The sequence below is a fragment of the Malania oleifera genome, chromosome 4 (assembly GCF_029873635.1).
Source record: "Malania oleifera isolate guangnan ecotype guangnan chromosome 4, ASM2987363v1, whole genome shotgun sequence".
NCBI lineage: Eukaryota > Viridiplantae > Streptophyta > Magnoliopsida > Santalales > Ximeniaceae > Malania > Malania oleifera.
Window position 1 is genome coordinate 72,932,424 of NC_080420.1, and position 27,835 is coordinate 72,960,258.

Consider the following 27,835-nt stretch of genomic DNA (forward strand, 5'->3'; position numbering starts at 1 on the left):
AAAACTTATCGGACGGTCCAGGTGGCAGACGGGACCGTACCTCCCAGGCCCCAGCAGCCGGGCGACTAATCCAACAAGCAACCGCATGCGATTGACGTGGCATGCTGTTACTGGACAAGACGCCGTTCAAAAAATAAGAATAGCAACGAAAGCGACAATTACATCTTACTGGAGCCAGTCAACGGCAAGTATAGTCCAGTCCCTTTGTCTCTCCCATGGTCCCCCAGGGGTGACATCCTGAGATTCACTGTACAGCCAGAGCCACCCTAGTCCCCGATGTGTGTGTGTGTGTGTGTGTGTGAGAGAGAGAGAGAGAGAGAGCGAGCGAGCATGTTTGAGACGACGATTTTGCTGTTCTAGTTATTGACGGGGAATGAGCAAATGGAGTACGAAAGGATCGAAAAACCTCAGGTTGTTTGGCCTTTCATGGCTTTATTGTGATGTTGTTAGCTTTCTCTTCTTTTAAAGTTCGTCATCAACGTTATCACATGTGTTGCGTTGTTGTTTCTGCGTTTGCTTGGAGTGCTTGCAAAACGCGCTTTGATTTGTCAAATCTGGCATCGTACAAATCCAAAATTTATTGCAGAACTATGTCGAACCCTAACTGGAGTTTTTTGGTTTGGATTTTCTTCACTTCTTGAAGATTTGTGTGGTTTTTGGGTTGATTGTAGGGTGGGGGATTTTCTCCGGGGAAGCTGAGGGCAATGTTGCTGGGAATGGAGAAGAAGAGGAAGGAAGAGGAAGAGCCTAAATCGACCATTTCTTTGAGATCTCAGCTCCCTGAGGTCCATGACAGTGGTACATTTGAGCTTAAATCCTTCATCTGGTATACTGGTTGATAAGAAAATGCTGTAACCTGACAACAACTGAAATATTGAAGATTAGTTTTTTTTTTTTGGTGTAAAACAATTGTTCTGCTTATTCTGTTTTCCTCCCCCGCTTTCCTCACTCTCTCAAGGAGTTTGATCTGTTTTTGTTTTTGCCGCAATTCATCTACAAACATTAGGTCATGTTTGTTTGTGAAAATGTTACTTTGAATCTTAGATTCCTAGAAAATCGAGGACAACTGATCATGTATCTACTTTATCTTTAGAATGTTTTATTTCTCACACCTGAGGTTAGATTCATTCCTGGGAGAAATATTTCCCCTGGAATCTTTTTAAAATTCAGAAGAAACGGGACGTTTCATTTTCACTTCTCAAATTTATAATTTTTGTCAGGATTTGCGATGGCCTAATTATCAGAGAATGGAATTCTTTGTGAAATTGTTTTCTAGGTGGCAGCTCTTTCGAAATTTGCAAGGATGTTGATGTTGTCAGCATACTTCCTGAATGTTCAACTTCTACAATTGCTGATGCAGTGGGTTTGGGGATGGTTAATGAGCGACCAAAGGATCACTCTTTAGGCAATTTGAGGATTAGATACCAGGAAGATTGTACACCACTTGATTACGATAGTGGAAATGATGGCTTAAGTGTTACATCCTCTTCAATTTTTGAGTTTCAGAAGGCAGAATGGGCCCCACAAAGAGTGCCTCTGTCTCCATTCTCCAAACCAGCACCTTCGAAGTGGGATGATGCACAGAAATGGATAGCCAGCCCTACTTCAAATCGGACAAAGATGTCTCCGATGCATGTTGGGCAAGGGGTAGGATTGCGAAAGCCAGCTACTCATGGTTATGGGAACCGGCAGCCAACTACAAAGGTTGTTGTTCAAGTTCCTGATCAAAGGTTGGTTGCTCTTGAAGAACCAGATACTAAACAGATTGACTTGACCCAAACCAAGAATGAAAGTGAGGGACAGAAGTTTCTTAGTTGGGAAACTGATCCATACCCAAATGCAGATTCCTATGGCAAGCCTGTGCTCATGATTGAGAACTCTGTAGGAGAGTCAGCGAGTAAGGAATTTTTGTTCTTGTGACTGTTACTTGACATCTGATGTTTAGTTTGGAATCAAATTATTTTCATTTTATTATTGATTTTCTATGAATTTGTGCTTTTGAACTTTAATTTCCTGAATTACTATCAATTTAGACCCATATGAGTTCGTTCTTTGTTTAACAATGTTATATTATTGCTCTGATTTATAATCCTATTGATGAAGGCCTGCTACTGCCGCTTAGGCTACTTCTTTGGCACTCATATTCTAGGCATGAACTTTGGCAAATAGGATTCATGTGTTAAATTAATTGCTCTAGTAGTTTGTTATTTAGGAGTTGATTTGTAAATGCATGTGTTAGCGAACTGTAGGATGTCTAAATATTGGGTACTTTTGTTGTGGGGCTTTCAGTTGATAATTTGAATCACTTAGAATTTCCCCTCTTTTTCTCTACGTACAGCACATCAGCACCACTTCTTTTCTATCTCCTTCTTTTCCCTCTCTTCCCCCATTTCTCTTTCCTCTTTCCCTCTGTCCTCTTCCATCTCCCTGCTGTCCTACATCAAGTTTGGTATCGAAGCAAACTTCGATCACCTGTGCTGTACCTTTCTCCATCAAAGAATCAGCACAGTTCCAAACCATCCTATGCTCATCAACCATCATTGACACCCGTGAGGCCATGATCATTGTCTCCATAAAAAGGGGAGAAATTGCAGAGACACTTCCAGAAATCACTCCATAGTTCTTTGTGAAACTTTGACAATTGATTTTGAGCACTTATCATTGGAGTTACTTTCTTTCTTCTAATCTGTCAGCCGCCAGAAGATCATCACCTGAAATTCCTTGCTGGTGGTTCACGTGCCACTGCATTATATTCAATCAGACTTCTATGCCTTCTGGAATTGTGAGAAATTGACCCAGCCACAAAATTTTGACTAAATCTCAACTGTGAGATAGTGGAATGTTCACTCCTAGTACCATATTATATTGGAGGAAAATTCAGTTGTGTCAGCATCAAGATTAGGTCTTTGAGGAATTCCTTTGAGATGTTGAAGAATATTTTTGTGAAAATCAGAGTTTCTATGAGATAATGAGGAAAAACTGTGAGTAATTGAGAATAAGAAAAATAGCAGGAACAGCTGAGTGTTTAAGTGTGATTGCAAGCTTTTTCGTAGGGTACTTGTTAGGGTAAGAAATTCTACCCTAGAATTCGATCAATTTTTTAGATGATCAGGAAATGTAGTATAGCTATATTGTTCCATGTTCTTGCTTGCATTTAAGGGGAGAAAAACATAAATCAGGATAAAAAAATGCAGCTGCCACTTTTTCACATGAACGACTTTGATTGATTGTTTTATGGCATCCTTGTTCATGCCATTTGCCATTTGTTTGTTGCATAATGTACAGCTATGATTAAGCATTTACTTTTATTGTGTGTTTGGGAGCATGGATTTTGGGCCTTGATTTGGATTTTTGTTGATATGAACAAAATGCAAAATTATATTAAGTTTTGTCCAAATCCATACAAAACCAATTCCAAGGCTTGAAATCTCTGGTCCCAAACACAACCTTAAGTTCATTGCTCTTGTGTATGTGCACATTGTAGTAATTTTGGGATTCATATTTGTAGTAAAGTTTAGTGTTCCGTAGTCACCCATTTTATTACCTTTTCCATCATCACTAATAAGAACAATGAATCCATCCCATTGAACATTTAGACCCTCTCTTGGACTCTTATGGACCCAAATTTTGAGCAACTAAATGAACACTTTGCATAAGTCTTAAAGTTGTTGGATATAAACACCCTATAGTGGAGGAAGACCTATAGTTAGTTACGAAACTCAAGAGTCTCCATATTCCATAGAATTGATATATAATATTCTCCCTCTCCTTGCTGCTTGAGTTCCTATAGCTCCCAATAGGGTGAGTTAAGCCCTTGGAACTTCCAATACTACACCTGCTTAGGCTATCCAACCTCAAGTCAGTCTAGAGTCTAGGGTTGAAGAGGGTAATTTTGATAAGGTTGACCATGCAAGGTAACAACATTATCCTAGGTATCTTCCACATCTAACTAGATATTGTCAAGAGGATTTTGAAGATATAACTAATGGGGTCAAGCGTGATATTTGCTCATATGATGGAAAATTAGATCCTAGTGCATTCTTAGATTGGATTGAGGAGATGAAGCACTATTTTGAGTGATATTGCATTATTGATGAGTGGAAAGTTTATTTTACCCTATTAAAGCCAGCCGGACTATCCAAGAAATATTGGAAAAATATTCAATAGAGCCACTAGTGGTGAGAGGAGTCCCTTGTCACTCAGTGGGAGATCATGAGATAGAGATTGAAGGAAAGGTACCTTCCTCTACCATACCACATATGCATAATTCTAGGAGATAATATTCTACTCCAAGATCTATAAATTAGGGATTTATCTTTGTTTGAAGAATGTAATATTTTATGAATTTAGGTTAAATTTGATGAAAATGTTTTTACAATACAATGATTTTAGGAACAACAACAATGATTTCCCAAATCAACCATAGGCACATAAACATGAAGCATAAATTAATTTTAGGATGTGCGCTTTGCATCATGGATTCCATTGTTGAGGTTGGAAAAGTTCCGCAAATGTTTTCAAGGAGAGCTTACTACCCTCTTCCCTTCTCTAGATGCGTGACTTGATGGGCAACCACATTAAATTAGGGGAGGTCTTGGTCTCTCCTTGTTGCTTAAATACCAATATAAGGAAACTTTACCCATCATAGGCTCCTTGTGCAACCAAGGTTCACACATACCAAAATCCCATAGACTGGCGCTTTAGGCGCATAACCAAAATATGATGCTCACTTACCATAAGATTTATTAATTCCATGTTCCTAAAATGTCCGACATTCATTTAGGCTATGTAAGTTCACAAAAGTTTTAACAATCCCCCACTTAGACTACATAGCTAAAGCTTTATAAAGAAAAAGAAAGTATTCTTTAGACTAAATCACACAACGTGTCACCACAACGAAGAATGTTGAATGTGAGCAAGCAATATCAAATCACAAAGTTCCATAATAAGATTATGCATATCTAACTATGCAGAAAGTCATATTTGACAAGGATACTAACATCATGTGTCAAAACATACATAACCTTGTGACCATACACAGAGGCCTAGAATGAAATCATGCATATCCAACAACAGGGGTATTCAAATCCGAAGGGGTACTAACATCACACTGTCAAAACATACACAATCTTGTGACCATTTGTGCAAAATGGGAGTGTGATCAAAATAACATTACAAAATGTGATCAACATGCTTGTTTTGTAAATGGTCATGACATTCCCCCAATATGCTCAAGCTTCAAAGAAGTTTATTGAGACTAAACAGAATGTTTCGATACATGACCAAAATGAGATTTGGCCAAAATGTCTCCAATAGTTTTAACATCCATCAAGACACATGTTTCTCACAGAAGCCAATCGAGACCAATACCAAAATGTCTTTGCAACATACCATAATGAGACTAAATCATAATGTCTCAATGTTTCACAAATGATGCTAAACCAAAATGCCAATTGAGATTAATATTAGAATGTCTCCAAATACATCATAATGAGAAAACAAATCTCAATAATCCACAAAATGAGGCTAAACAAAATGCCTTAACATATGCAGTTCATAATATAACCAAAATCAAAATTTACATCACAATATAAGCAATAATCAAATTGATCAATCCACATGATTTTCGAGGATAATATAATCATCAAAATACAATTAGCATTGAAATTAGGATAGCTTTCCCAAGAGGGGGGTGAATTGGATTATTAAAAAATTTAACCTTTTTTCAACTTCTTACTTGTTTAAATGCAACAACAAGAAAGTAAATCAAATAGCTTATAATCACAGCCAAATCACACCACACAACACTGAAAAATTAAAAACACAATCCAGCCGACCAAAGTATAAATTAATCAATCATTCAAGAATTTCTTGCTTTTTGGTAGCAACCCTATAATTGTTTGCAAACCCTGCTTTGAATGGAATTTTATTGTGCTTCTCTTAATCAAGATTTCCGCAAATTAACCAATGTACTCCCTTGTGGGTTTCCGAAAGCGATTAATTAAAACGTACTTTCTAAAATCAAGAGTCTTCTTTGAATTTGGATTTTAAGCCCTGCAACCTGCACTTGGCATACACAAAATATATGGTGCAGAAAGTAACGAATAAGGAAGAGAGAGGAACACCAAGATTTTACGAGGTTCGGCTTATTCACAGCCTACGTTCTCGCCTTTTGGCAAACCACCAAAGGATTCCACTAGCTTAGTTCCTTTACCGGGCAGAACAACACCTTTTACAACAACTCCTTCGAGTAGGCTAGAGCCCGCTTCTCCAAACGATTTTCCCTCGTTCGGTCAACGATCCAACAAGCTTGGAATTGTCCAGTAACTACAAGAGAAATAGCAAGTAGATGTGTACAAAGAGTGCTCACACACAGAGCTGATTAGTACAATTCAAATCTATATACTTCAGAATATAAATATCAAAGATGAAATACAATTCGAAGCTCAAGATTAGAATTCACCAAGTCTCCTTTTCTCCAGATGAGAAATCAGTATGTAGAAATCAGGGATTGATGATCAATACTTTCTAAATATCAGCACTTTCAGATTGCAAGTGGTTGAGCAAGTAGTGATTTTGAATGCAAGAGAGCTTAGAACAGATTTTTCAATTCTTGGTGTATTTCAATTTGTAAAACCATGTATTTATAGGCCAATAAAATGAGTTTCGTGCTACCCAAGATTACTTGGAGTGTTTCCCAAGTTTTAGGAAAATTTGGAGCACAAGAAACCAATTTAAAACATTTGAAATATTTAAAAAATTTGACCGTTAACAGTGTTCAGACAACTGAACCTTCAGGGCCAGTCTTTTGAAGTTCCTTAAAGTTTTGAAAATTTTGAACTGGACACAGGGTCAGGCGTCTGAAGTTAGGGTTCAGACTTCTGAAGTTTCGGGTTTAGACGACTGAAGTCAGAGTTCAGTCTTCTGATGTGCTTTTTCTAGTTTCTGTGTTTCACTAATAAATCTTCAAATGACTGAGCTTAAACTTCAGTCTTTTGAAGTTAACACTTCAGTCTTTTGAGTAGTAACTTCAGTCTTCTGAGTAGTATACTTTCTGGTTTCTTATTTCCGTTTCAAAAATAGGTTTTGCTCTCTTTCTTTGTTCTTTTATAAAATATTTTTCGGGATTTTTAAAATAGGTCTCTAAGTCCATATATTTCCTCTAACGAGCTTCAAATGATATTTCAATAGATATTCAACTTTGAAGTACTTACATTGCTCATCCTAAAACCTTATACTCTAAGCTTAAAATTTTCCATTTCATGCTCACTTTGAAATCCCTTGGACTTTAGCTTGAGCTGGTTTTAGTTTCCCCATGCATTGATCAATCTAGTGTTGCTTTGAGCTTCTCTTGGATCACTTGTTAATGAATGTAGCTTGATGGTCCATAATGATCCTTGTATTATTGTCAAACCTGAAACATCATTACTCAACCATTCCAAGTTAGATTATCCTTTGTTTGTTATCACCAAAACTGATTGAAAAGCCCAGTTAGGCCAACAAGCATATATCATCATGAATGATGCACTCCCACTGGCTTAAAACATAAAAAAGTTTTAACAACACCCATGCTAGTTACATGTTTTTGAAAAACTTTAGGAGTTAATCTTTTAATTGATGGGTCTTCAATCATATGCTCCATGGGTATGTGCTCAATACGTGTCTGTCTATCCCACATCCTCTCTCTAAAAAACAAGTACTTGATATCTATATGCTTTGAGTATGAAGAACTCTTGTTGTTTTGAGAGAAGCAAGTAGTAGCAATATTATCACAGTATATCAATAATGGTTTTGCAACGGAATCAACCATGTGGAGTCCTACGTTGAAATTTTGTAACCACAAAGCCTGACTTGTTGCCTTGCAACTATGAACTCTGCCTTCAATAGCTGTAAGAGTTTATATAACACTCTTCTATGACATCGCTCATCTTGCCGTCATAAAAAGTAGGGCTGCAAATGAGCTGAGCCCAGCTTCAGCATGCTCAGGCTTGGTAGAGTTAGAGATCGGCTTGGGCTTGGGCTTGGGCTTGGGCTTGGGCTTGGGCTTGGGCTTGGCTCGGTTAGAGTATAGAAAGTTGGGCTCGAGCTCGAGCTCGACTCATTGAGTTGCTCACAAGCTAAAATGAGCCGAGCTTGGCTGTGCTCACACTCGGCTCGTTTACAAACCAAGCCTAAAAATTGGGCTTGAGATTCGCTCATTTAGATAATAAACGAGCCCAAACGAGTCCTTATTGAGCCGAGCTCTCAACCCGCTTGTGAGCGGCTTGATTTGTTTGTAGCCCTAATATATAGATAACCGGATGTGAATTTCCTATCATCCACACAGCCTGTATAGTCAACATCTTAATACCCAATCTGTAAGTGAGCATGTAATCCTTTTGTGCCTAGCAAATATCTTATCACTTTTTTGGCAACCCTTACAATTATTCACCCTAAGATCACTCAAGTGCCTACCATGCACACCAATTGGGTAGGAAATATTAGGACGTGTGCATACTTGAGCATACATAAGACTACCAATAGCTGAAGAATAAGGAACCTCTTTCATATATTTTCTATCATCGTCATTTTGAGGACACTAATTCCTTGAAAGTTTTTGATGCAAGGGTACTTGAGCATACATAAGACTACCACTAGCTGAAGAATATGGAACCTCTTTCATATATTTTCTATCATCATCATTCTGAGGACACTAATTCCTTGGAAGTTTTTGATGCAGGGGCAGCATCAAAGTTCTGTAGCCATGGAGAAATTAGAAGAGGAGGAAGGGGAGATACCAGGGGGGGAACTCACGTTCACTACAATTAAAATTCATCAACAACTGCCTACATCATGACTTTCACACACTATTTATAAGAAAACCTTTAAACATATGAAATTACACACATACCCCTAAAACTATATTACATTACAAACATACCCCTAGAATACACAATTACTACAAACAAGCCCCCAACATAAATAATCTTAATACAAGCAAACTAGACACACATACTTAAACAACTAAATAACTAAGCACGTTTGGGTTTCGGACCCAATAAACCATCACCCTATTCTTTGACATAGGCCTCCTAATTGGGTCGAAATGATCCATTCAAATAGCCGCTTCTCATCCTACATCAGTTTCTCACTCTTCACTAAGGTGCTGTACATGATGGACAAGACTTCATGTTAAATCTATTCAAAACTCTTTTAATATAGGTTCTCTAAAATATGTCAAGAATGCCCTAAGATCTATCATGGTAAATTTTTATGCCTAGGACAAAAGGCACATTACCAAAAATTTACATGTCAAACTATTGTGACAACATTCTTTTAGTTTTATTCGAAAGGTCTCCATCATTGCTTGCAATATATCATTCACATAGAGTACCAGAATCACAAATTTACTCTCATTCATCCTTAGGTATACACAAGGATCAACTGCATTTTCCTTTAACCCAAAGGAAGTGATGATTTCATTAAAATCCATGTGCCACTATCTCAACGCTTGCTTTAATCAATGGATGAACTTCTTCAATTTATATATCAGGTGTTCTTTCTTGAATTCCTCAAAACCATTGGGTTGGTACATATATACATCCTCAAATAGATCTTCATTAAGGAAAGTTGTTTTAACATCCATCTGGTGAAGTGCTAAATCAAAATGAGTCACTAGGGCCATGAAACCACGAAATAAATCCTTCTTGGATACCAGAGAGAAGTTCTTTATGATCAATACCCTTCCATTAATTTTAGATTTTTAGCAGCCAATCTAGCCTTAAATATTTCAATCTCACCTTTGGAATCATGCTTGGTTTTAAAAAACCATTTACATTTGACTGCCTTGCATCCAATTGGTAACTTCACGAATCCCAGTCTTGATTATGATGCATGATGGCTGTACATATAACATCCACCAATTGATGCTCAATAGCTATCCACTAGAATTATCTAACATTACATGTTTCCGAACTCTATGGGATCCTATTAATGGAGGTAGTACGATTTGATTCAATCACTCTAATATTGTAGGAAGGACAATACAAGAATATATATTCCATCAAGCAAACAAAAAAATGGTAATTAAGTCCACAATAAACAAGAGAAGTCATGGCTAAAGAAAGCTATCACAACAATCCCCTAAAGAAATGGCGTTTGAAATTAGATGTGATACAGTTGAGAAGAGTTCCAAATAGATTGAAAAGAGAACTTTCTAAATTGTACGATCCCCAATTTCCCTAAAATAAGAATGAGCAAGCCAAGAACAAAGATTTCCTAATAAAAAAAAAAAATCCTTACCTTATTCAAAAGATTCCCACTTTCCTAAAATAACAATGAGCAAAGTAAGGTCAAAGCTTTCCAAATAAAAAAACAAATGAACAAAATCATGCTTAGCTTATTTATAATATTTCTACTTTCCTAAAATCACACTAAACAAAATAAGGTCAAAACTTTCCAAAAAAATAAAGACAATACAACTTTCTTTATTCAAAAGATTTCAACTTTACTAAAATAAGAAAGAAAGTAAAGCAAAATCAAAATGTTATGTACGAAGAGGAAATCTTTTCTTATTGGTTACTTTTAATTTCTTTTATTTTTTATTTTTATTTTTTCAAATAGAAAACCCAATCTATGAAAACACAAAGGAAACCCTAGAACCTAAAAGTAAATCATAGAATTTTTTTTTAGGAATTTTCTTTGATTTTATTTTATTTTTTTAAATTTTTTTGGTGAAAAATTAATTCACTAAGAAAACCATAGTAACAATAATAATAATATATAATTATTTTTAATTAATATTTGGATTTCAATACTATACTTTGATTGTTTTTAAAAAATTATAAACTAATAAATAAAGAAAACACAAGAAAAATAAAATTTTTAATAAATAAAAAATTTTCCGTGCTAGGTTGTTCCCCTTTTCCAAAACGCTAACACAAGTCATTGCTTTCTAAAAAGCTCTTCTTTTCTAACATACATCAAAACTTTTAAAATCGCTCAAACAAGAAAATAAACCAATCCATAATCCTTAAAAGAAAAACAAAACTTTTAACAAATTTGGACCAAAAAACATATGAACCTAAGAAAGTGAGTCATTCATATGTTATGCCATTCTAAACAAGAATCAATTTGAAGGGGAGAAAAGATGGAGACATGTATATTCTGAAAGTAAAAACTGTGAATCATGTTAAAGTACAAAGCAAATGAGGGTAAGAGATGGCGGAATAACCATACCTTGCAGGCTTTTAAACTATGTTTCCATAGCGCAAGAGAGAAAATCCCAAAAATGTAGATTTCCCCAAGTGCTTTGAGTTCCTTCTCTAAGCTCCCTCCAAAAATACCACAAGAATACCAAGAAACCCTTCGAGCTTCTTCTCCCTTGTATATTTGAATGTATATGATGTCTCCTCCTCTTAAGATTTCTTCCTTTTATCCAACGTAAAATCCTCTTGTTTTTTAGGGGGTGTCTCTTAATTCCTCCCTTCAACTTTGTATATTCTCTTGAACATGAATCCCCACATTTCCCTCCTTCCGTAGCTCCTTTATAAAGAGCTAGGGTTAGGGTTTTAATCAAAAGATCTAGGCTTTCCCAAAATGCCCTCAAAATGTAGTCTTTCTACCAACCCACCAATGAAGAAGAACTTAGACATAGACCAAGCCCACATTGACCATATGTTATTAGAATTTAGCCAAAAATTAACCCAATTTGGGCTTAGAGACTGACAAAAATATCACAATTCTTTAAAATTTAAAAATTGAGGTCTAGATTTAGCCAAGACAAAATTGGGTGTCATTACCACCCATCGCAACAAGAGTTAGAGGACCATGAATATCTGTAGGAAACGGATTAATCAAAGTTAAGTATCAACTGAGCGATTTATACACCATTTAGTAAATCAGCTAAGGTAATGCATGGAAATAAGGCTAGAATTCCAAGATTGACTACCAAGAGGCATTAACAGTTTCAATCACAACAGTTAATCTGAGACAATTGCATGGTATTACTCTAATTCAAAACCATTGTAGTGGTGATTTTCATGCTATTACCCTTTAAAAAGTACCTATTTTCTTATTTAGCAAGGACCCCGATAATAGGTAGCCATTTCTAGTATTCAAATGTACAATGACGACTTTCATGCTACTACACTTTAGAAGACACCTACTTTCTCATTTTGTTAGGACCCTGGTAATAGGTAGCCCTTTCCAATATACAATTGTTTCTCTCTTTTTATTTTATTTTTTTTCTTTTCTTTTTGCAATTGATCCTTGGCTTGTTTCTCATTTTCATTCGCTTCAAACTTTTTTTTTTTTTTCTTTTTTCTTTTTTCTAAGCCATTAGGATATGGTTCATTAAAGTCCTAAATAACTGAAGTGTATTGCAACCAATAACGACCTAAGGTAGTCTTTCTAAGTATTCTAACCTGTGTTGTGTGTGTTTTAGCAAAAACTTTTAACTTCCTTCCCTTGGTTAAAACTAAGTGAAATGGATAAATTTCCCTTTTGATTTAAACTCTGATTTGCACTACATCCTACATGTTCCATGTCCTCAAAAGAAAAAATTTTAGCATGTAAAGTTCACTAATATGGAATTTAGTATGCTCTGAGTTCAATACTAGCACTTTCCCAAGGTGGATCAAACTATCTAACACATGCAAACATCACATCAAAGCTCTATCACATGGCAACACACAATTGCACATACAAATGTTCTCCCCCCAACTAAACTAAGCATTTTCCTCAATGATTGAAAAGAAAAGAAAAAGAATGATACTAAGAGAAGTAGAAGAGTACCTGGGTAGAGAGTAAAGGAAAAAAAAAACTGAAACTAAAAGAAAATGTACCTTCAAACAAACTAAAAATAAAACTAAATAAAGAAAAATGAAAATAAAGGAAAGTGAAGCATCATAGTATGTTCGAGGGAGGCACGGGAGGAATTTCATCTGGTGGGTGTAGGTTTATGGGTTGAGATGGTGTGTTCCAAATTTGAGTTGCCACAACAAGTCTGTTTTGTTACCTGCACAAAAATTAGCCTAAAATAGAACAATGCTCTCTAAGGTATCAGTCAAAACATGTTCAAATTGACTTTCTTGTTTTAACCAGAAATGATCTTTATCAAATAAGGATTCCAAGAAATTCACTTCTCGAAGAACCAATCTTTGAGGAACAGGTGTTAGAATAGTTACCTTTGGTGGTTCAGAAACATCAACATCAAAATTTTTACTTGGTTCTTTGAAAGTAGAACTCTCACCATTCTGAACAGCTTCTTTATCTGGTGTAACAATCACCTTACCACTGCGGAGAGTTGTTGCGGCATTGCAATTCTTGACATTTACTCCAGTAGAGGGTGAAGGTTCTATGGCTGCAACCTGCACTTGAGTATTTAGCTGGGCTTGGGATGGGGATTCACCTTTCTCTAATATACTCAATGTTGTGTTTAGCCTAGTCAAATTGGTCCTTATCTCATTGATGGCTTGAGAAGTTTGAGTGTTGATCATATTTTGGCTTGCCATGCATTGCTGAAAGGTGGCAGCCATCTGAGCAACTGTATCATCCAGTGACTTCTTAGGAGGTTGAAAAAATTGCTGATGTTGAGCCACTGGGTATTGCTGAAATGTTGCCTAAGTAGGTGTATCTGGCTGACTTGATTGCCTTGAATCATTTCTCCATGAGAAATTAGGGTGATTTCGCCATGTTGGAGTGTAAGTATTCAAGATTGGTGGATTCTGAGGTCGACCCACCCAACTTACATTATGAGGTTGTTTTGTACTATTCTCCTTTTTCATCTCCATAGCATCTAATCTTCTGGTGATTGCAGCCAAGCGTGCTTGAACATCAACGTCATCCTTCAGTTCATATCGCCCTCCACCAGGTATTGCTCTCAATGGTTGAACTGTAATTGGTCTTCTGTCAATCCTGGTAGTCCACTGCTGAGCCTTTTCAGCTAAATAGTCAAGAAATCCCAGTGCGTCATTAGGCTCCTTGTTGAAGAAATCCCCCGAACACATTTTATGGATGAACTGCTTCGATTCAGGAGTCAAGGCAGTGTAGAAGTAGTTCACCAATCGCCATGACTCAAATCCATGATGAGGTCACATGTTAACCAGCTCTTTAAATCTCTCACAGCTTGCATGAAATGTCTCATCATCTCTCTGCATGAATTGGCTAATCTGTTCCTACAAAGATTGAGTTCTCCGTAAGGGAAAAAATTTATGCAAAAAATTCTTTTTGCATGTCAAACCAGCTAGCAATAAAGTTTGGCCTAAGAGAATTAAATCACGTCTTAGCCTTATCTTTCAATGAAAAAGGAAACAGACTCAATCTAATTGTCTCATCAGTAACAACTCTATTCATGAATGTAGTATATGCAAGCTCAAAATCAGTTAAATGCTGATATGGATTTTCAGACTCTATCCCATGAAATTGAGGTATCATAGATATCATGTCATACTTAATGTTAAAGTTCTGAGCATTCTCAGGCAATACGATGTAAGATGGTTGTGTGGCTCATTTGGGTTGTAGATAATCCTTAAGTGTCCTAGGAACTTGTTCAACCATGTTATCAGCAGGAAAAAAATTTTCTAAATCAGTCTCAGAACCATGATCAAAGCTAGAATCCAATTTAACACTTGAAAAACTACTACTAGGACCGTGATGCACGCGATGCAATCTATTTGTCTCGTCCCTAGCCCACGATCAAACATGAGTGCCACAAAGATGAAATGTCTCAAAACAACTGAAGCAGGATAAAATGCAAAACAAGGGGAAAAACAAGAAAATACTAGCACTAATGATGCATATAAGCAGTATAAAATCCAAACAAAGAAACTGAAGAAAGAAATAACAAAAAAAACAGATAATAGGAAAATTCAGAACTAAGCAAACCGTTCCCCGGAAATAGCGCCAAAAACTTGACTTGACTCTAAAAACACTTTAGAGATTAACTCCCAAGTATAAGAGTGTCAGCAAGTAGTAATTAAGGGAAGTCCCTAAGTCATCTCCACAAGGAACGGTATATGTATATTCCAAATTTAACTGCTATCCCAAAATGAGAAGAATTAAAACACTATAACTAACAAAAATGTACTTACAAAGAAATGGGATTTCCGGACATGATCCGAAGATGGTTCTTTTTGATGTTTTGTATGAGATGGTAAATTACCTAATCAATGGACTAAATGAAATTAAAACGCAGCATGTTCACAACCCAAGTAAAACATAAAATATGATTACGTAACAAGTTTAAAAATTCATGCGCCAATATTCGTGTCACCAACACTATTTTTGTCCCAAAATTATAAGAAATCGAGGATGTGTGTTGAATGAATAGTGATTATCCTTGCTTCGAGGAGGTAAACCACATCCAACAACATCATCTAGTCCACTATTTCTAACAATAAATGGCCAAAAATGGTGTTCATGCTCTAGCGGACAATTTATCAAACACTTTATGTGCAACCTTGTTACTTAACCAAATCCTTGTTTCCTTGTGTTTTAAAACATCCCATAAAACACAAATTAAACTTAAACCACTATACCAAACTAACACAACCAATATAATTCTTTCAATGACTCATTCAACCAATCAAATAAACAATAATGAAATTAAACGAGCAAAATAACCAACCCTTTATGCATTCAAATAATGAACTAAAAATGAAGACTTCATTAATCTAATAAAAACATTCAACAATTAAATAAACTCAACCCAACAATAGCTTAAACAAAAATAGACTCAATCCAATAATAAATTCAAACAAGGTATTGAAACAACAATAAAGTAAAAAAAAAAAAAAAAAACAAAGGAGAGGAGAGAGGGTGAGAGTGGCCGAAGGTTCCAGCCATAGCCTGCGCACACACAGCAGCTTTTAAGTTGCTGTTTTGCCTTGCTGCCCACGGCTAGGGTCTTCTTTGTTTCCTCCTTTGCGCACAGAACAGCAGCTCAATAAAGCTGCTGTTTGTCTCCTTTTCTGCTCCCTAATCACCAGCCCTCTTCTCCCTTTTTCTGGTATGCACAGCAGTAGCTTAATAAAGCTGCCACCTCCCCCTCATGGAACCCTATGGCTGCCCCCATCCTGGTTCAGCGCACAGCCTTCCCCCCTAAATGCTTTGCCCATATTAAACCCTACGGCCTCTTCTAATAAAATGCATGGCCCATGCATTTGCATGGGCCTTTCTCCAGCTCACGGCCCTATCTTTATATATGAATTAAAACCCTTTTCTTAAGCATTCCAGCCCCCTCTTTTGGCATAAAATAACCCACTTTAATTTCAGCGCATGGGCCTCTCATTCAATGGTCCATGCATTGTTTCTTTTCTTTCAATGATATTAATGGCCTTCTTTCAAGTGCATGGCCTCCTAAGTTGTTGGCTGCAAGTCCATAGCCGCTTCTATCAGTTTTTTATATTGTTTTTAACCTTCTCATTTAGTTCCCAAAAATTTCCCTGCAATAATTAAACAAGAATATTCGTAAATTTACAGGCAAAGAAAGGATAATTATCTCAGTATCATCAATTGAGCTCAATGTTATGATATTGCACATAAATAGACATTTAATTAAAATTGCAATAACCAATTACCGCATTTAAATATCTAATTATGCAACTTTGACGCATAATCACCGCTAACTCCTTGGATTTATCAGGATTGGGTGCACAATCCGTGCCATCAATACGACCCCAAAGATCTTTTCCCTTTAGGAAAAGTTCAAATTGAAAAGCCCACGTAGAATAATTGTTGCCCATACTTGGCGCACACAGGTGTGGAGTCCATGCTAAATAAAGGAGAAAATTGAGAAGCCCAAAAAAAAACAGACTGCCGAAAGAAAAAGACTGCCAGGAAATCTAGAAGCCCAAAAAAATAAATCAACGCAGGTACAAAGAAAACAAAGAACAACCTGCCTGCACTAAAAAATAAATCTTGAACCAAAAAAAATGCTGTGCTGAGAATCACAAGGACAGAGAAGCTCCAGAAACAGCGGCAGAGAACCAAGACCAACCTTCCTGCACCAAAAAATAAATCTTGAACCAAGAAACCTGCTGTGCCGAGAATCACAAGGACATAAACCTGCTGTGCCGAGACAGAGAAGCACCAGAAACAGCAACAGAAAGTTGTTGCCTGCACCAAAATAAGTTGCAAACCAGAAAACCTCTGAAACCGAGAAGACAAAAAAACATTCGAAGGGGAAACCTGCTGTGCCGAGAATCACAAGGACAGAAACCTGCTGTGCCGAGACAGAGAAGCACCAGAAACAGCAACAGAAAGCTGTTGCTGCACTAAAATAAATGGCAAACCAGAAAATCTGCTGTGCCGACAGCCACTCAGCCACAGAAATACTGAAAGAACAGAGAACAAAAAAATTCCAGAAGAGAAAAAAAAACCACAACAGCCACAGAAAAGAGACACCTATGAAACCGAGAAGACAAAAAAATTCGAAGGGGAAAAAAAAACTTAGCAGTCGGCTGGCTCTGATACCATGTCAAAGTATTGTGTGAATGGACGAATGAGTTTGGCCTTGAGTTCTGTATATTATATATGGACTTCACAAGAATGCTATACATGGAAAGTAAATAAGTTTTAGCATGATTCTAGCACTATACATGTAAACTAAATATATGCTAACTCTGCAAAATAATGAATAGAGAAATAAGGAAATAATTGTGGGCTCAAGAAAGGAAAGAAATCTTTTGCTCTGCTGTTTGCTGTTCCATTGACATCCTAGACCCCTAATGGAGTGGGAGCCTTGTGCACTGGGGGTTACAATTTAGTTTTTAAATTTTATTTAATTATTTTTTGGTTAATTTATATATATATTTTTTGTTACTTTGTTGTTATTTTTACATGTATATTTATTTTATCTTTAGTGTTTCTTATTTGCCTATAAACATAGGTTTTTGAATGTAAGGAATTAATTTGGATGATTAATTGAATTTTCCTTAAGCTCTCCCTCACCCTCCCCCTTCTCTCTATGTCTGGTCTTCTCTCTCTCTCTCTCTCTCTCTCTCTCTCTCTCTCTCTCACTCTATACGTCTGGACTCCTTTCACTCTCTCTCTTTGGTAGAAGCAAGTGGGAGTCATATTGTTATTTGTTGGAGAGCTGATTTTCTTGTTTTGATGTGATATCATAAAAATCGAAATCCATAGTGCATAAAATTATGAAGGTGCAAAAATTAGCTATCATACTTTATGATTGTGATGTATATTGCAGTCATACGCTGTGGGATAATCATTCCCAGATTTCTGCAGTTTGATTTGTTGCTTATCTTTTGCACTAAATTTTATCCATAATAGCATTGCTATGTCATTGTGTTGGGAACTTAATAACTCTATGCATCTTGCTTTAAGTGCAGTTAATCTGAGTCAACATGATTCATCTGTATCAATCCATAGTGCCACAACATTTATTCCGCCTCCTTCAACAGCTAGATCTGTATCAATGAGAGATATGGGCACAGAAATGACTCCCATTGCTAGTCAAGAGCCTTCAAGAACTGGAACTCCTGTCAGGGCAACAACGCCCATGCGCAGCCCAACATCTTCTAGGCCATCAACTCCAGGCAGAACTGCTCGAGATTCATCTCCTGTGGATCCTCATGACCATCTGGATCCTAACAGAAAGGAGTTGTCTGAAAAGGAGATACAAAAGAAAACTAGGAGGGAAATAATGGCTCTTGGAACACAGCTGGGTAAGACAAATATTGCTGCATGGGCTAGCAAAGAGGAGGAGGATAATGACGCTTCTACTTCACTAAAAACAGTAGCAGCAGAAAAGCCACCTAAAAGTGTCATTGAGACACGTGCCACAGCTTGGGAGGAGGCAGAAAAAGCCAAGTATATGGCCAGGTTATTTCAAACTGAACCTCATTGATTGTTTTATATTGATTCTTATTATATATTCCTATGCATCCACATGTTTCAAGTGCAAGGTAAAATTTTAACTGATTTATAGAGGATTATAAGTGAACTTGAATACGGTTGAACTGAAGATTATTTAATTCATATATAATCAAGCATTGTGGTGCATGGAATCAATTAGGACTAATATAATACATGCAAATGGTGTTATGGAATGTGCCACTATGTTTTGCATTATGATTTTGTACCTCTTTTGAGCTTGAAGCGGAATATGGTAATGAGGCTGATAAAGAAGTCGTGTCAACAGATATGTTAACGTATGTCTAAAAGGCAGGGAAATAAGAGATGAAAATTGTGCGCTGGCACAAATTAGTGGATTCAGAAAACAACAGCTAACCCTAACAGAGGAGATCGGACTTTATATAAGTTTGGTTTACATATGGTTGCCATTTTTAAGTATATGACCTTAAATGATAAGTGATGATTGCAAATTTTCAGGTTCAAACGTGAAGAGATCAAAATACAAGCTTGGGAAAATCATCAAAAAGCAAAAACGGAAGCTGAGATGAGGAAAATTGAGGTATAGTATATGGATATCAATGAATTGGGTACCATGCCAATTAAACTATTGACAATGGAAACTTGTAGTTAGTATTCTGGTTTCAGGTGGCACTCTCTTTTTTGGGATACTTTTTGTGGGCATTTCACATTAGTAAATAGTAATCGTCAGTCACCAATCTATATTTCTTTTTTGGGGCATAAAGTGTATTTAAAATAATAGTTTTATAAAATGCTTTGTCTTTTATCGCTGACTCCTCTCTCTCTCACACGCTCACACACACACACACACACACACACAGAAAATATTAAAAATTATTTTAATGTTATATCACTCATCCACCTGAGATGAGAATGCTATGGTGGATGAGCGGTATAACATTAAAAGATAAACTAAGGAGTGATCATATTTGTGGTAAGTTATGTGTAGCGGAGTAGAAGATAAGATACAGGAGGGATGATTTAGTTGATTTAGGCATCTGCAACATTGGCCAAATAGTACGCTAGTGAGGAGGAGAGAGCTAGTTATTGTGAGGGCAGTAGAAGGGGTAGGGGTAGACCTCAAAGAACTTGGAATTAGATAGTAAGGATTTAATAGCCCTAAATTTGTTGGAAGAAATTGCCCATGATCATGTAAATTGGCAGAAAGGATTCATTTAGCTGAACCCACCTAGTGAGACTTAAGGCTTGGTTAAGGTTGTGATGCAACTGGTGCCCTACCTGCAAAGGGATTGGATTGTAGCTCTTTTGTAATTGTTTATGTCTTTTCTGTTGTTTCTTTGGAGGTCATCCTGTTCTCCTGTATTTGTACTTTGTTTCTCTATTAATATAGTTTCTCTTATAGAAGAACAAAGGGTGATCTGACTTGGAAAAATGCAAGTGCTGGACTTCTGGAATCCTGGATAGGACTTTAGTGATGAAAATTAGGACCCACCTGTAAGTGTGGTAGCCCCAAGCTAGAAGGAAGTGTTAATAGTCAAACTATCTTAGCAAGTAGAAACTACATTGGCGACACTACACCGAGATACAGTCTTGCCTCTTGGTTAATAGTCCAGTGGGCATTTGAGTAGGTATGAGAGGCTGAAGTAGTGAAGGAAATAATAAAAACAATGCCTGATTTCCTGGGCCATCGGAAATTTTGCAGGAAAAATCATATGATATAATGTTTATTACCATTCTGACAGTCAAACAGAGCACATCCACTGAATATAAATGTAAATATAATCTCATGATGTGAGGATTATGTATGCGAGAAAAAGGTGTTTTTAAGTCATGATATGCATCACTGTTTGACAATCTGAACTGCATTTAATATATGGCCTTAGAAAGAGGATCACGGGCTTTTTTATTCACTAATATCTGCATGTTCATTTAATGGGACTTTTCCAGATGCTGCAATACTTTTTATATGGATTATAATGGAAGAAAGGGGTGGACCAAAGATGCCATTAATATTTTTTTTGAAAAAAAAAAAAGGGAAGGATTCTCTGTTACATGAGAATGTAAGACATCAGGTCGCCCATTCTATTAATTAATATATCTCATGTACATCAAAAGGAAAATAGTATCCTCACTAACAAGTCCAGAACATATTTCCCCTGTCAGAAGACAATCCTCACACGAGATTTAGATTTAATTCCCTAGAAGTGGGTTCTGGCTCTTTATTCTGGAGTTTTTTTTTTTCTGTAAAAACTACTTTAAATGCTTTACAATATCATGACCATACACAATCAGTTCCTCGCACATGATAGAATGCAGAATGATCTACCATACCATACATATCTGAAGACCAAACTCAATCACACCATGCTTTGGGAGACTGCTTCAAAATGTACAAAATTCTTTTTTGGATGACATACCAACCTCCTGAAGATCATCATGTAAGAAGTTGACATCCAACTGATGTAGTGGCCAATGACATGATGTGGCTAAAGAGATAAAGATAAGCAGAGGCATGCGCTTGGCTATTGGAGAGATTGTGTTTAAATTGTCCAAACCATACATCTGAGTATGCCCTAAAGCTACTAGTCTTCCTTTAAAGCAGACAGCAAAACTGTCTACGTTTAACTTCATAGTATGCACCCGACAATGCTCAAACCATAGGCTTATCAGCAGGAAGTGGCACAAGATCCCAAGTGCCATTCATCTACAAGGAATGCATCTCTTCAATCATTGTAGTTCTTCACCCAGAGTTGGACAAGGCTTTACATATATACTTGGAAAGAGGTATGGTAAAGAGGTGATAAAACAATAATAAGAGGATGAAAAAAAATTACATTGCACAAATTTAGAGTTAGGCTGTTGGGTACACTACAGGTACATTTACCTTTCCAAACAGCAGTAGGAAGAGATGAAAAAAAATTACATCGCACAAATTTAGAGGTAGGCTGTTGGGTACAGTACAGGTACATTTACCTTTCCAAACAGCAGTAGGAAGATCAATGTCACTGGAAATAGGATCATTAGATAAAGGAGCTGTAGGCGCAGCACCAGAATTTGGAAGGGTCTCTCCTCACCTGCCTTGAATTGTTGCGCAGACAGCTGCAAACTAGGACAATCTAGACCACCAAAAGGACTCAATGGACGTGTAGGCTTAGGAGGATGACTAGGCAAAGACAAAAGCCCAAACTGAAAAGAGAAGGGAGAGTATGTAGTGGAAAGGACTCATGAAGATCTCTGGAGCTCTATGCAGAAGGAAAATGATGATGCTTTCCCGACTGACATGACTCGTACTCTGAATTAGAGCCATAGTTGTCAAATCGAGATTCACATCATGAATTGAAAATCTAATTTTAGGAATTGGGAATCGAGAATCGAATCGTAAGTTTCAGTTCAAGTTTCTAAAAATAATTCTAAAAGACATGCGTGCATGGATGTGCAAACACCAAGGAAACAATAAAATAAAAATAAATTTTGACAACAGTAAAATCATATTTCATGTGTATGCTTTTCCTAAACAATTGAAAAGTAAGGGAATGAGTCAAGAAATATGGATTAAAAAAAAAAATGAAATTTATGCTGTTTTAGGGAAGGAATCAAGAAAAAAATAATAAAAAAACTGACCTTTTTCTGTTTATCAACAGCTATAAAAAAGATTATATTTCATTTATATTCTTTGAATTAAAAAGAAAAAAATAATTAACCTAGAAAATTTATAATAGTTAAAAAAACTACTAAAAAACTGAATTTTGAATCTTTAAAACACAACGACACATGAATACCACCACCTTGTCCGATAAGTGTTCTGTCCCTTCGCAATGGCAGAACACTATACTCCTCAAAGAGTATAGAATGGTTTATTACAAAACTAAACTTGAAGGCAGCACTAGCCCTGAAGTTCTATTTTATTCTCTTTAGTACAAAACTAGCACAGACAAGGAATGGGAGGCACTTGTGTAAAAATAAAAGCAATAAAAAAGATGTTCTGTTTTGGGTTTTAAACTTCTCAGGTCTGTCAGGATATGATAGGTTCAGAACTGCGTGAATCAATAGATTCAGATCGATTAGTTAGATTCATGAGGTGAATCCACAAATTCAGCAACAATTCAGTTGTTTTTAGATTCACTAGTAATATTTAAATTGATTTGGTGTGAAATTAATAGTAACTGTATGAATTGTATCGCGGATAGTAAGATTCTAACAGCTATGCCTGGAACCAATTGCTTTAATTTTCCCAAGGGATTATTGAGACAACAGTGAATTTGAAAATGATGAGGCTGCAGTAGCACAGGTAGTGGAAAGTCGTGTCATGCTACTTGACGTAGCTTGGTCTTTACTTTATCATATGCATCTTCTCAAAATGTTTTGGGTTGATGCTATCCTGATGTTTATGTACTTCTTGTTTAGCCTTGTGTTTTTGGCTATATTTGTTTTGTACAACATGCTAGACAGGACAAGTTGTCTCCTTGTGCTGTTAAGCATGTCTTTCCAATGTATATGTGATCTTCTTTGAGGGAACAGCTAAGCAGAGGTTCTCCTTGTGTCGATCGACCCAATCCTCTGGTTTTAACCCTCATACCTCTAGGATATGTCTGTTCCTGTTGATATGCCTACTGTAAAAAGAATCGTTGAACATATATTAGCATCGTTACTAATCCATGGGTATCAAATGAGTGTGATCATTGTTAGAAAGTAGCTGAATTTAATCATCTGGCTTTCTCTTCAGTCGTCCAGTATTTTGAGTTCTAGATCTGGAGGTCCTCCTCAATTATACTTTTGCTTATTGCTCATTGGGAAGTACTAGAACGATTACTTAGAAGTTCTTTATCACTTATCCTATGTTTTTGTACTTCATATTTCTCTTGCTAAGTAATCTTATTTTCTTGTATATTACCTCTGTTTTTTGCCCCTTCTTCACTTATTGCTCTTGCAAATCCTAGGTAGAAGTATGCAATGGATGTAGAAATGGAGGTCACGGCTTCTTGATTGACATGACTACTTCTTGGTAGAGAGTTACATGTTGCTGGGTGCATACCATTAATTATCATCCAGATGGCTCTCTATTAGAAGGCTAAAAGGCCATCTGGTAGAAAGTGTTATGCAAATACCCAGACATATCATGTTGATTACTTTAACATCTCTCCTATATTTGGTTGAATTCTGTTCAATTTTTTATTTTTTTGGGTCTTTAACTTTGATTGGCCATTATACCAGCTATATGTTGAAAATGCTTTCTTACGAGGGGACCTGGAGGAAAAGGTGTTTATGTATCACTGTAGGGTATGTTGCTGAGGAGGAGAGTAGCATGGTTTGCGTGTTGTTTAAGGCCATTTATGGGCTTAAGCAATCTCTCCCATTTGGTTTGAGTCTTTTGACAAAACTGAGCTTGGTGGTATCTGCCTTTGGTTTTATAAAGTGCTATTCTAATCATCCTGATCTTGTTAGGGAAAAAAAGGGACAGGTGTGGTGCTTCTGGTGGTATATGTTTATGGTAGCATCATAACAGACAGTGACTATCACTTCAGTGAGATTGCAGATGAAAATGTTGGCTTCTGGAGCAATTCCAAATCAAGGATATGGGAACTCTTTGGTATTTCCTTTAGATTGAGGTTGTGTGGTGTAATGAAGGCTTAAACTTGTTTTTTTTGTGGTTGCTCTAGACTTGCCAAGTGTGATTGCTACTGCTGTGAGAAACAATCAGATACTCCCATGGAGTCATGGACATTAAAATGAAGTTATCCGGAGATCAAGAGCCTAATTTTGAAGACAAGCATCAAGAAGTTGGTTGTAAAGCTGTTTTATATGATCCTCACTAGACTGGGAATATCCTTTTCTGTATGGGCAGTTAATTGGTTTATAGAGAATCAGAAGCAGGCACATTTGTTGATGAAATTTTAATTATCTTAAACAGTAATGCAACCTCGGATTTATGTCAGACTGCATGAGAAAGATAATTAATGGGGGTAAAACATGCGGAGAGACAGGGAGAGGCACACTTGTATGGCAAGCTTGCATGAGTACATGATTTGCATGGTGAGCTAGCACAAAAGAATAAGAAATATTACAGTGCTAAGTTAACACGAAGAAAGCTCTATCAAATTCGCTCAATTCAGACAAGCAACGTGTTTCAGGTTTGATACACATAATAGTTTCTTAAATTCTAATTATAATTAGAAAAATTATCAGGTAAACTTAATCTGTTTGTTTCATTGGATTGTAATTCTCATGAAAAATTTGATGATCTCTTTCTGTCATTCCACCATACATATGTTTGCAATTGAGAGAATGTAACTAACATAAAAAAAAAAATATTATCAGTCCATTAATGTTTTGTTGATTATGGTTATTCGAACTGTATAGTAAGAAGAATAGTATATTACATGAGGACATGACTTTATGTTACACAAATCTCAAAATCTATGACTAATAAATAAGTGTTATATTGAGCTCAATTTTACTGTAGTTCTGAAGTTTGTTAACTTTATTATAAAATTTAATAGTGTTTACTGGAGTTAATGCAAGAATCATTTCATAGTTTTAGCATGCTTTTTTAAAAATGATTTATATATTTAGAAAACAATTTAATAATTGTCAACATAAGAAATAATAGTTGTTATATCGAGCTAAATATTACTGTAGTTCTGAAGTTTATTAACATTATTATAAAATTTAATTGTGTTTAATGGAAATAGTACAATGATTATTTGTTATGTTGACACAAGGATCATAGTTTGAGCATGTATATCTTTAAATGGTCTATAAATTTAGATTTTTTTAAAGATACGATAATAAAAGAAAGTGTAATGACTTTTTGATACAATTTTTTTCCTTACGTAGTTCCTGCCTTGAAATAGAAGACAGAACAGATGTCATAAAATATTTTTAGCATTAATTAATATTTCTTTAAAAAACAAGGTATGTGTGTGTGTATGTGTGTATTTTGGTGGGTAGGGGTGCATATTTGGCATTTTTTGGGGTTCTAACATATTCTATATGAAAGAACAACCATTATGTTCCTGCATGAAAAAACTATGAAGTACTTAGTGCAGTTGAAAAGACTCGAGCTAATTGCTCTTGTTAAGTATTTTCAAGATTTCCAGTTAAGAGGAGACAGAAGAGGGGATGTTTATTTTTGCTTTAGATTATGGTCTTTATATTTTTGTGGTTAAAGACATTTTGAAAGTAATCATCCCTTGCTGGGAGACGCGATTCAATTTGGGGTTGGTCTCTTACTATTCATATATGTTGTGTAACTTCTTGAGCCTTTCTTAACCTCCATCATGATGGACTACAGACTAATATTTTTAGGCCCTATCATCATCAACTCAGTGAACATTGTTGTCTTTCGTTTTCAAGGACCTGCAGTTAGATTGTGAAGTGGTCATCATCAGCGGTTTTTGTTGTTGGGCTTTCAGGGTTACCGTACAATAAAACATAAGAAAGTAGTGGTTCTTAAGCTTGGAAGTGTAAGTTTTGCTTATTCTTGCACCTACATATGGAAGCTTCAAGCTTCAAATCAAACAAGAATGCTCAAGAACCTGGATCATTATGGATGTGGAGGTGCTGCTATAGTGATCTGTAACTCCAGGGTTGGATTGTGAAATTTGCAAGTTCCCTTGGTTTCTTGCCTGAAGAATCCTCTTTCAAGGGAGCAAATAGTCTCTACATATTGTAACAATCTTGTGTACCATAATTTTTCCTCCTTGGATAAGCTAATGCACGACATAGGGCTCTACAAAATTAGTCATCCTGGAATATGTTCTTGTCACAATGCCATGATCTGACATCTACATGGTATGCGTTTTGGTCCTCTCAATGGTGAAAATATGTGCCAAGTTGGGGATAAGAACTACTTACTACTTTTATTTCAAGATATGGGTCATCTATTGCCTAGTGATTTAGCATTTCCTTCATTATTCCTGTTAAAGCCCTGGCATATTATCAAGCTATCAGCCATGCCTATTTGATTTGAACAGCCATTTGATCGAGCTACATTGGAAAATTTGACAATATTATATTATTTTCTGATTTATTACTACCATGGTATTGCACTAACATTTTTTATGCTTGATTTAAAGTTGCTTTTGATACATAAGTTAATAATTTCTCAAAAATTTCACTAAGAACTTCAATTCTAAGAAGCCAACTCTCTGATCAGCCTCCCCACGATTGAACAGTTCTTCGCCCATGGCTTGCAGGTAGAGGTGGAAAGGATAAGGGGCCGCGCCCATGATAGGCTGATGAGCAAGCTAGCAGCAGCGAGGCACAAGGCTGAAGAGAGGCGGGCAGCTGCAGATGCCACGAGAAACAAGCAAGCCGCAAAAACTGAGCAGCAAGCAGAGTATATTCGCCGCACTGGCCGAATCCCCCCATCTTTTTCTTGCTGTAGTTGGTGTTCGTGAAATGCATACATTTTGTCCTCTTGCAATGTGTGGTTTTTACTCTTCCATTCATTATCCCACTTGTATTCCGTGTTACAAATTCTTTACTTTTGTATGGGTGAGTGTGTTGATATGTTTCAGTCATCCTCTGCTTTGAAGAGCAAAGATGGTTCATGTAAACGATTTTATTCCACAAGTAAATACGGGAAGGATAAGGATATTTTTTTACCGCCTTTTTTCTCCTTTTTTATTTGCTGATGTTGTATTTTAGAGTATGAAATTCACACTGTATATTTAATTATTTGAATTTGGATATTCAACGGAGTGGTAGAATTAGTAGGGTAAGAAGACTTTGTTGAGTTTGACTTTAGTCCGATTTGTGAAATGTACTTGAGATGTATAGGGTAAGTGGGAGCTAGGAACGGCATAAGTGAAATATTACTACTTTTAACGTTATTTTATTTATTTTGTTGCTCAAAGATGTCTTGATGTTGGAAATTCATTTGTGAGAATTGTCCTACATTTAAAAATTAGAAGAGGATGAGTGACACTTGTATACATGAATGGGTCTAAGACCTAATAGCTTAAACTTTGGGGTTAAGCTGGTATTTGCTCATATATAT

The 27,835-nt window shown here is 36.3% G+C and overlaps 1 protein-coding gene across 2 annotated transcripts; it reads left to right on the forward strand.

Moving 5' to 3' along the window:
• Positions 1 to 27,438, forward strand: LOC131153512 (uncharacterized). Of its 2 annotated transcripts, none has more exons than XM_058105857.1 (6): positions 1 to 411; positions 672 to 798; positions 1,277 to 1,897; positions 18,330 to 18,822; positions 19,333 to 19,414; positions 27,030 to 27,438. In XM_058105857.1, exons 1-6 carry the CDS (start codon positions 382 to 384, stop codon positions 27,231 to 27,233), a joined length of 1,557 nt encoding a protein of 518 aa, XP_057961840.1. In that variant the 5' UTR covers positions 1 to 381; the 3' UTR covers positions 27,234 to 27,438. The 2 variants fall into 2 exon arrangements, with proteins under 2 accessions (XP_057961840.1, XP_057961839.1); XM_058105856.1 differs by having other exon boundaries at positions 168 to 411; positions 27,009 to 27,438.
• The last annotated feature ends 397 nt before the right edge of the window (positions 27,439 to 27,835 follow it).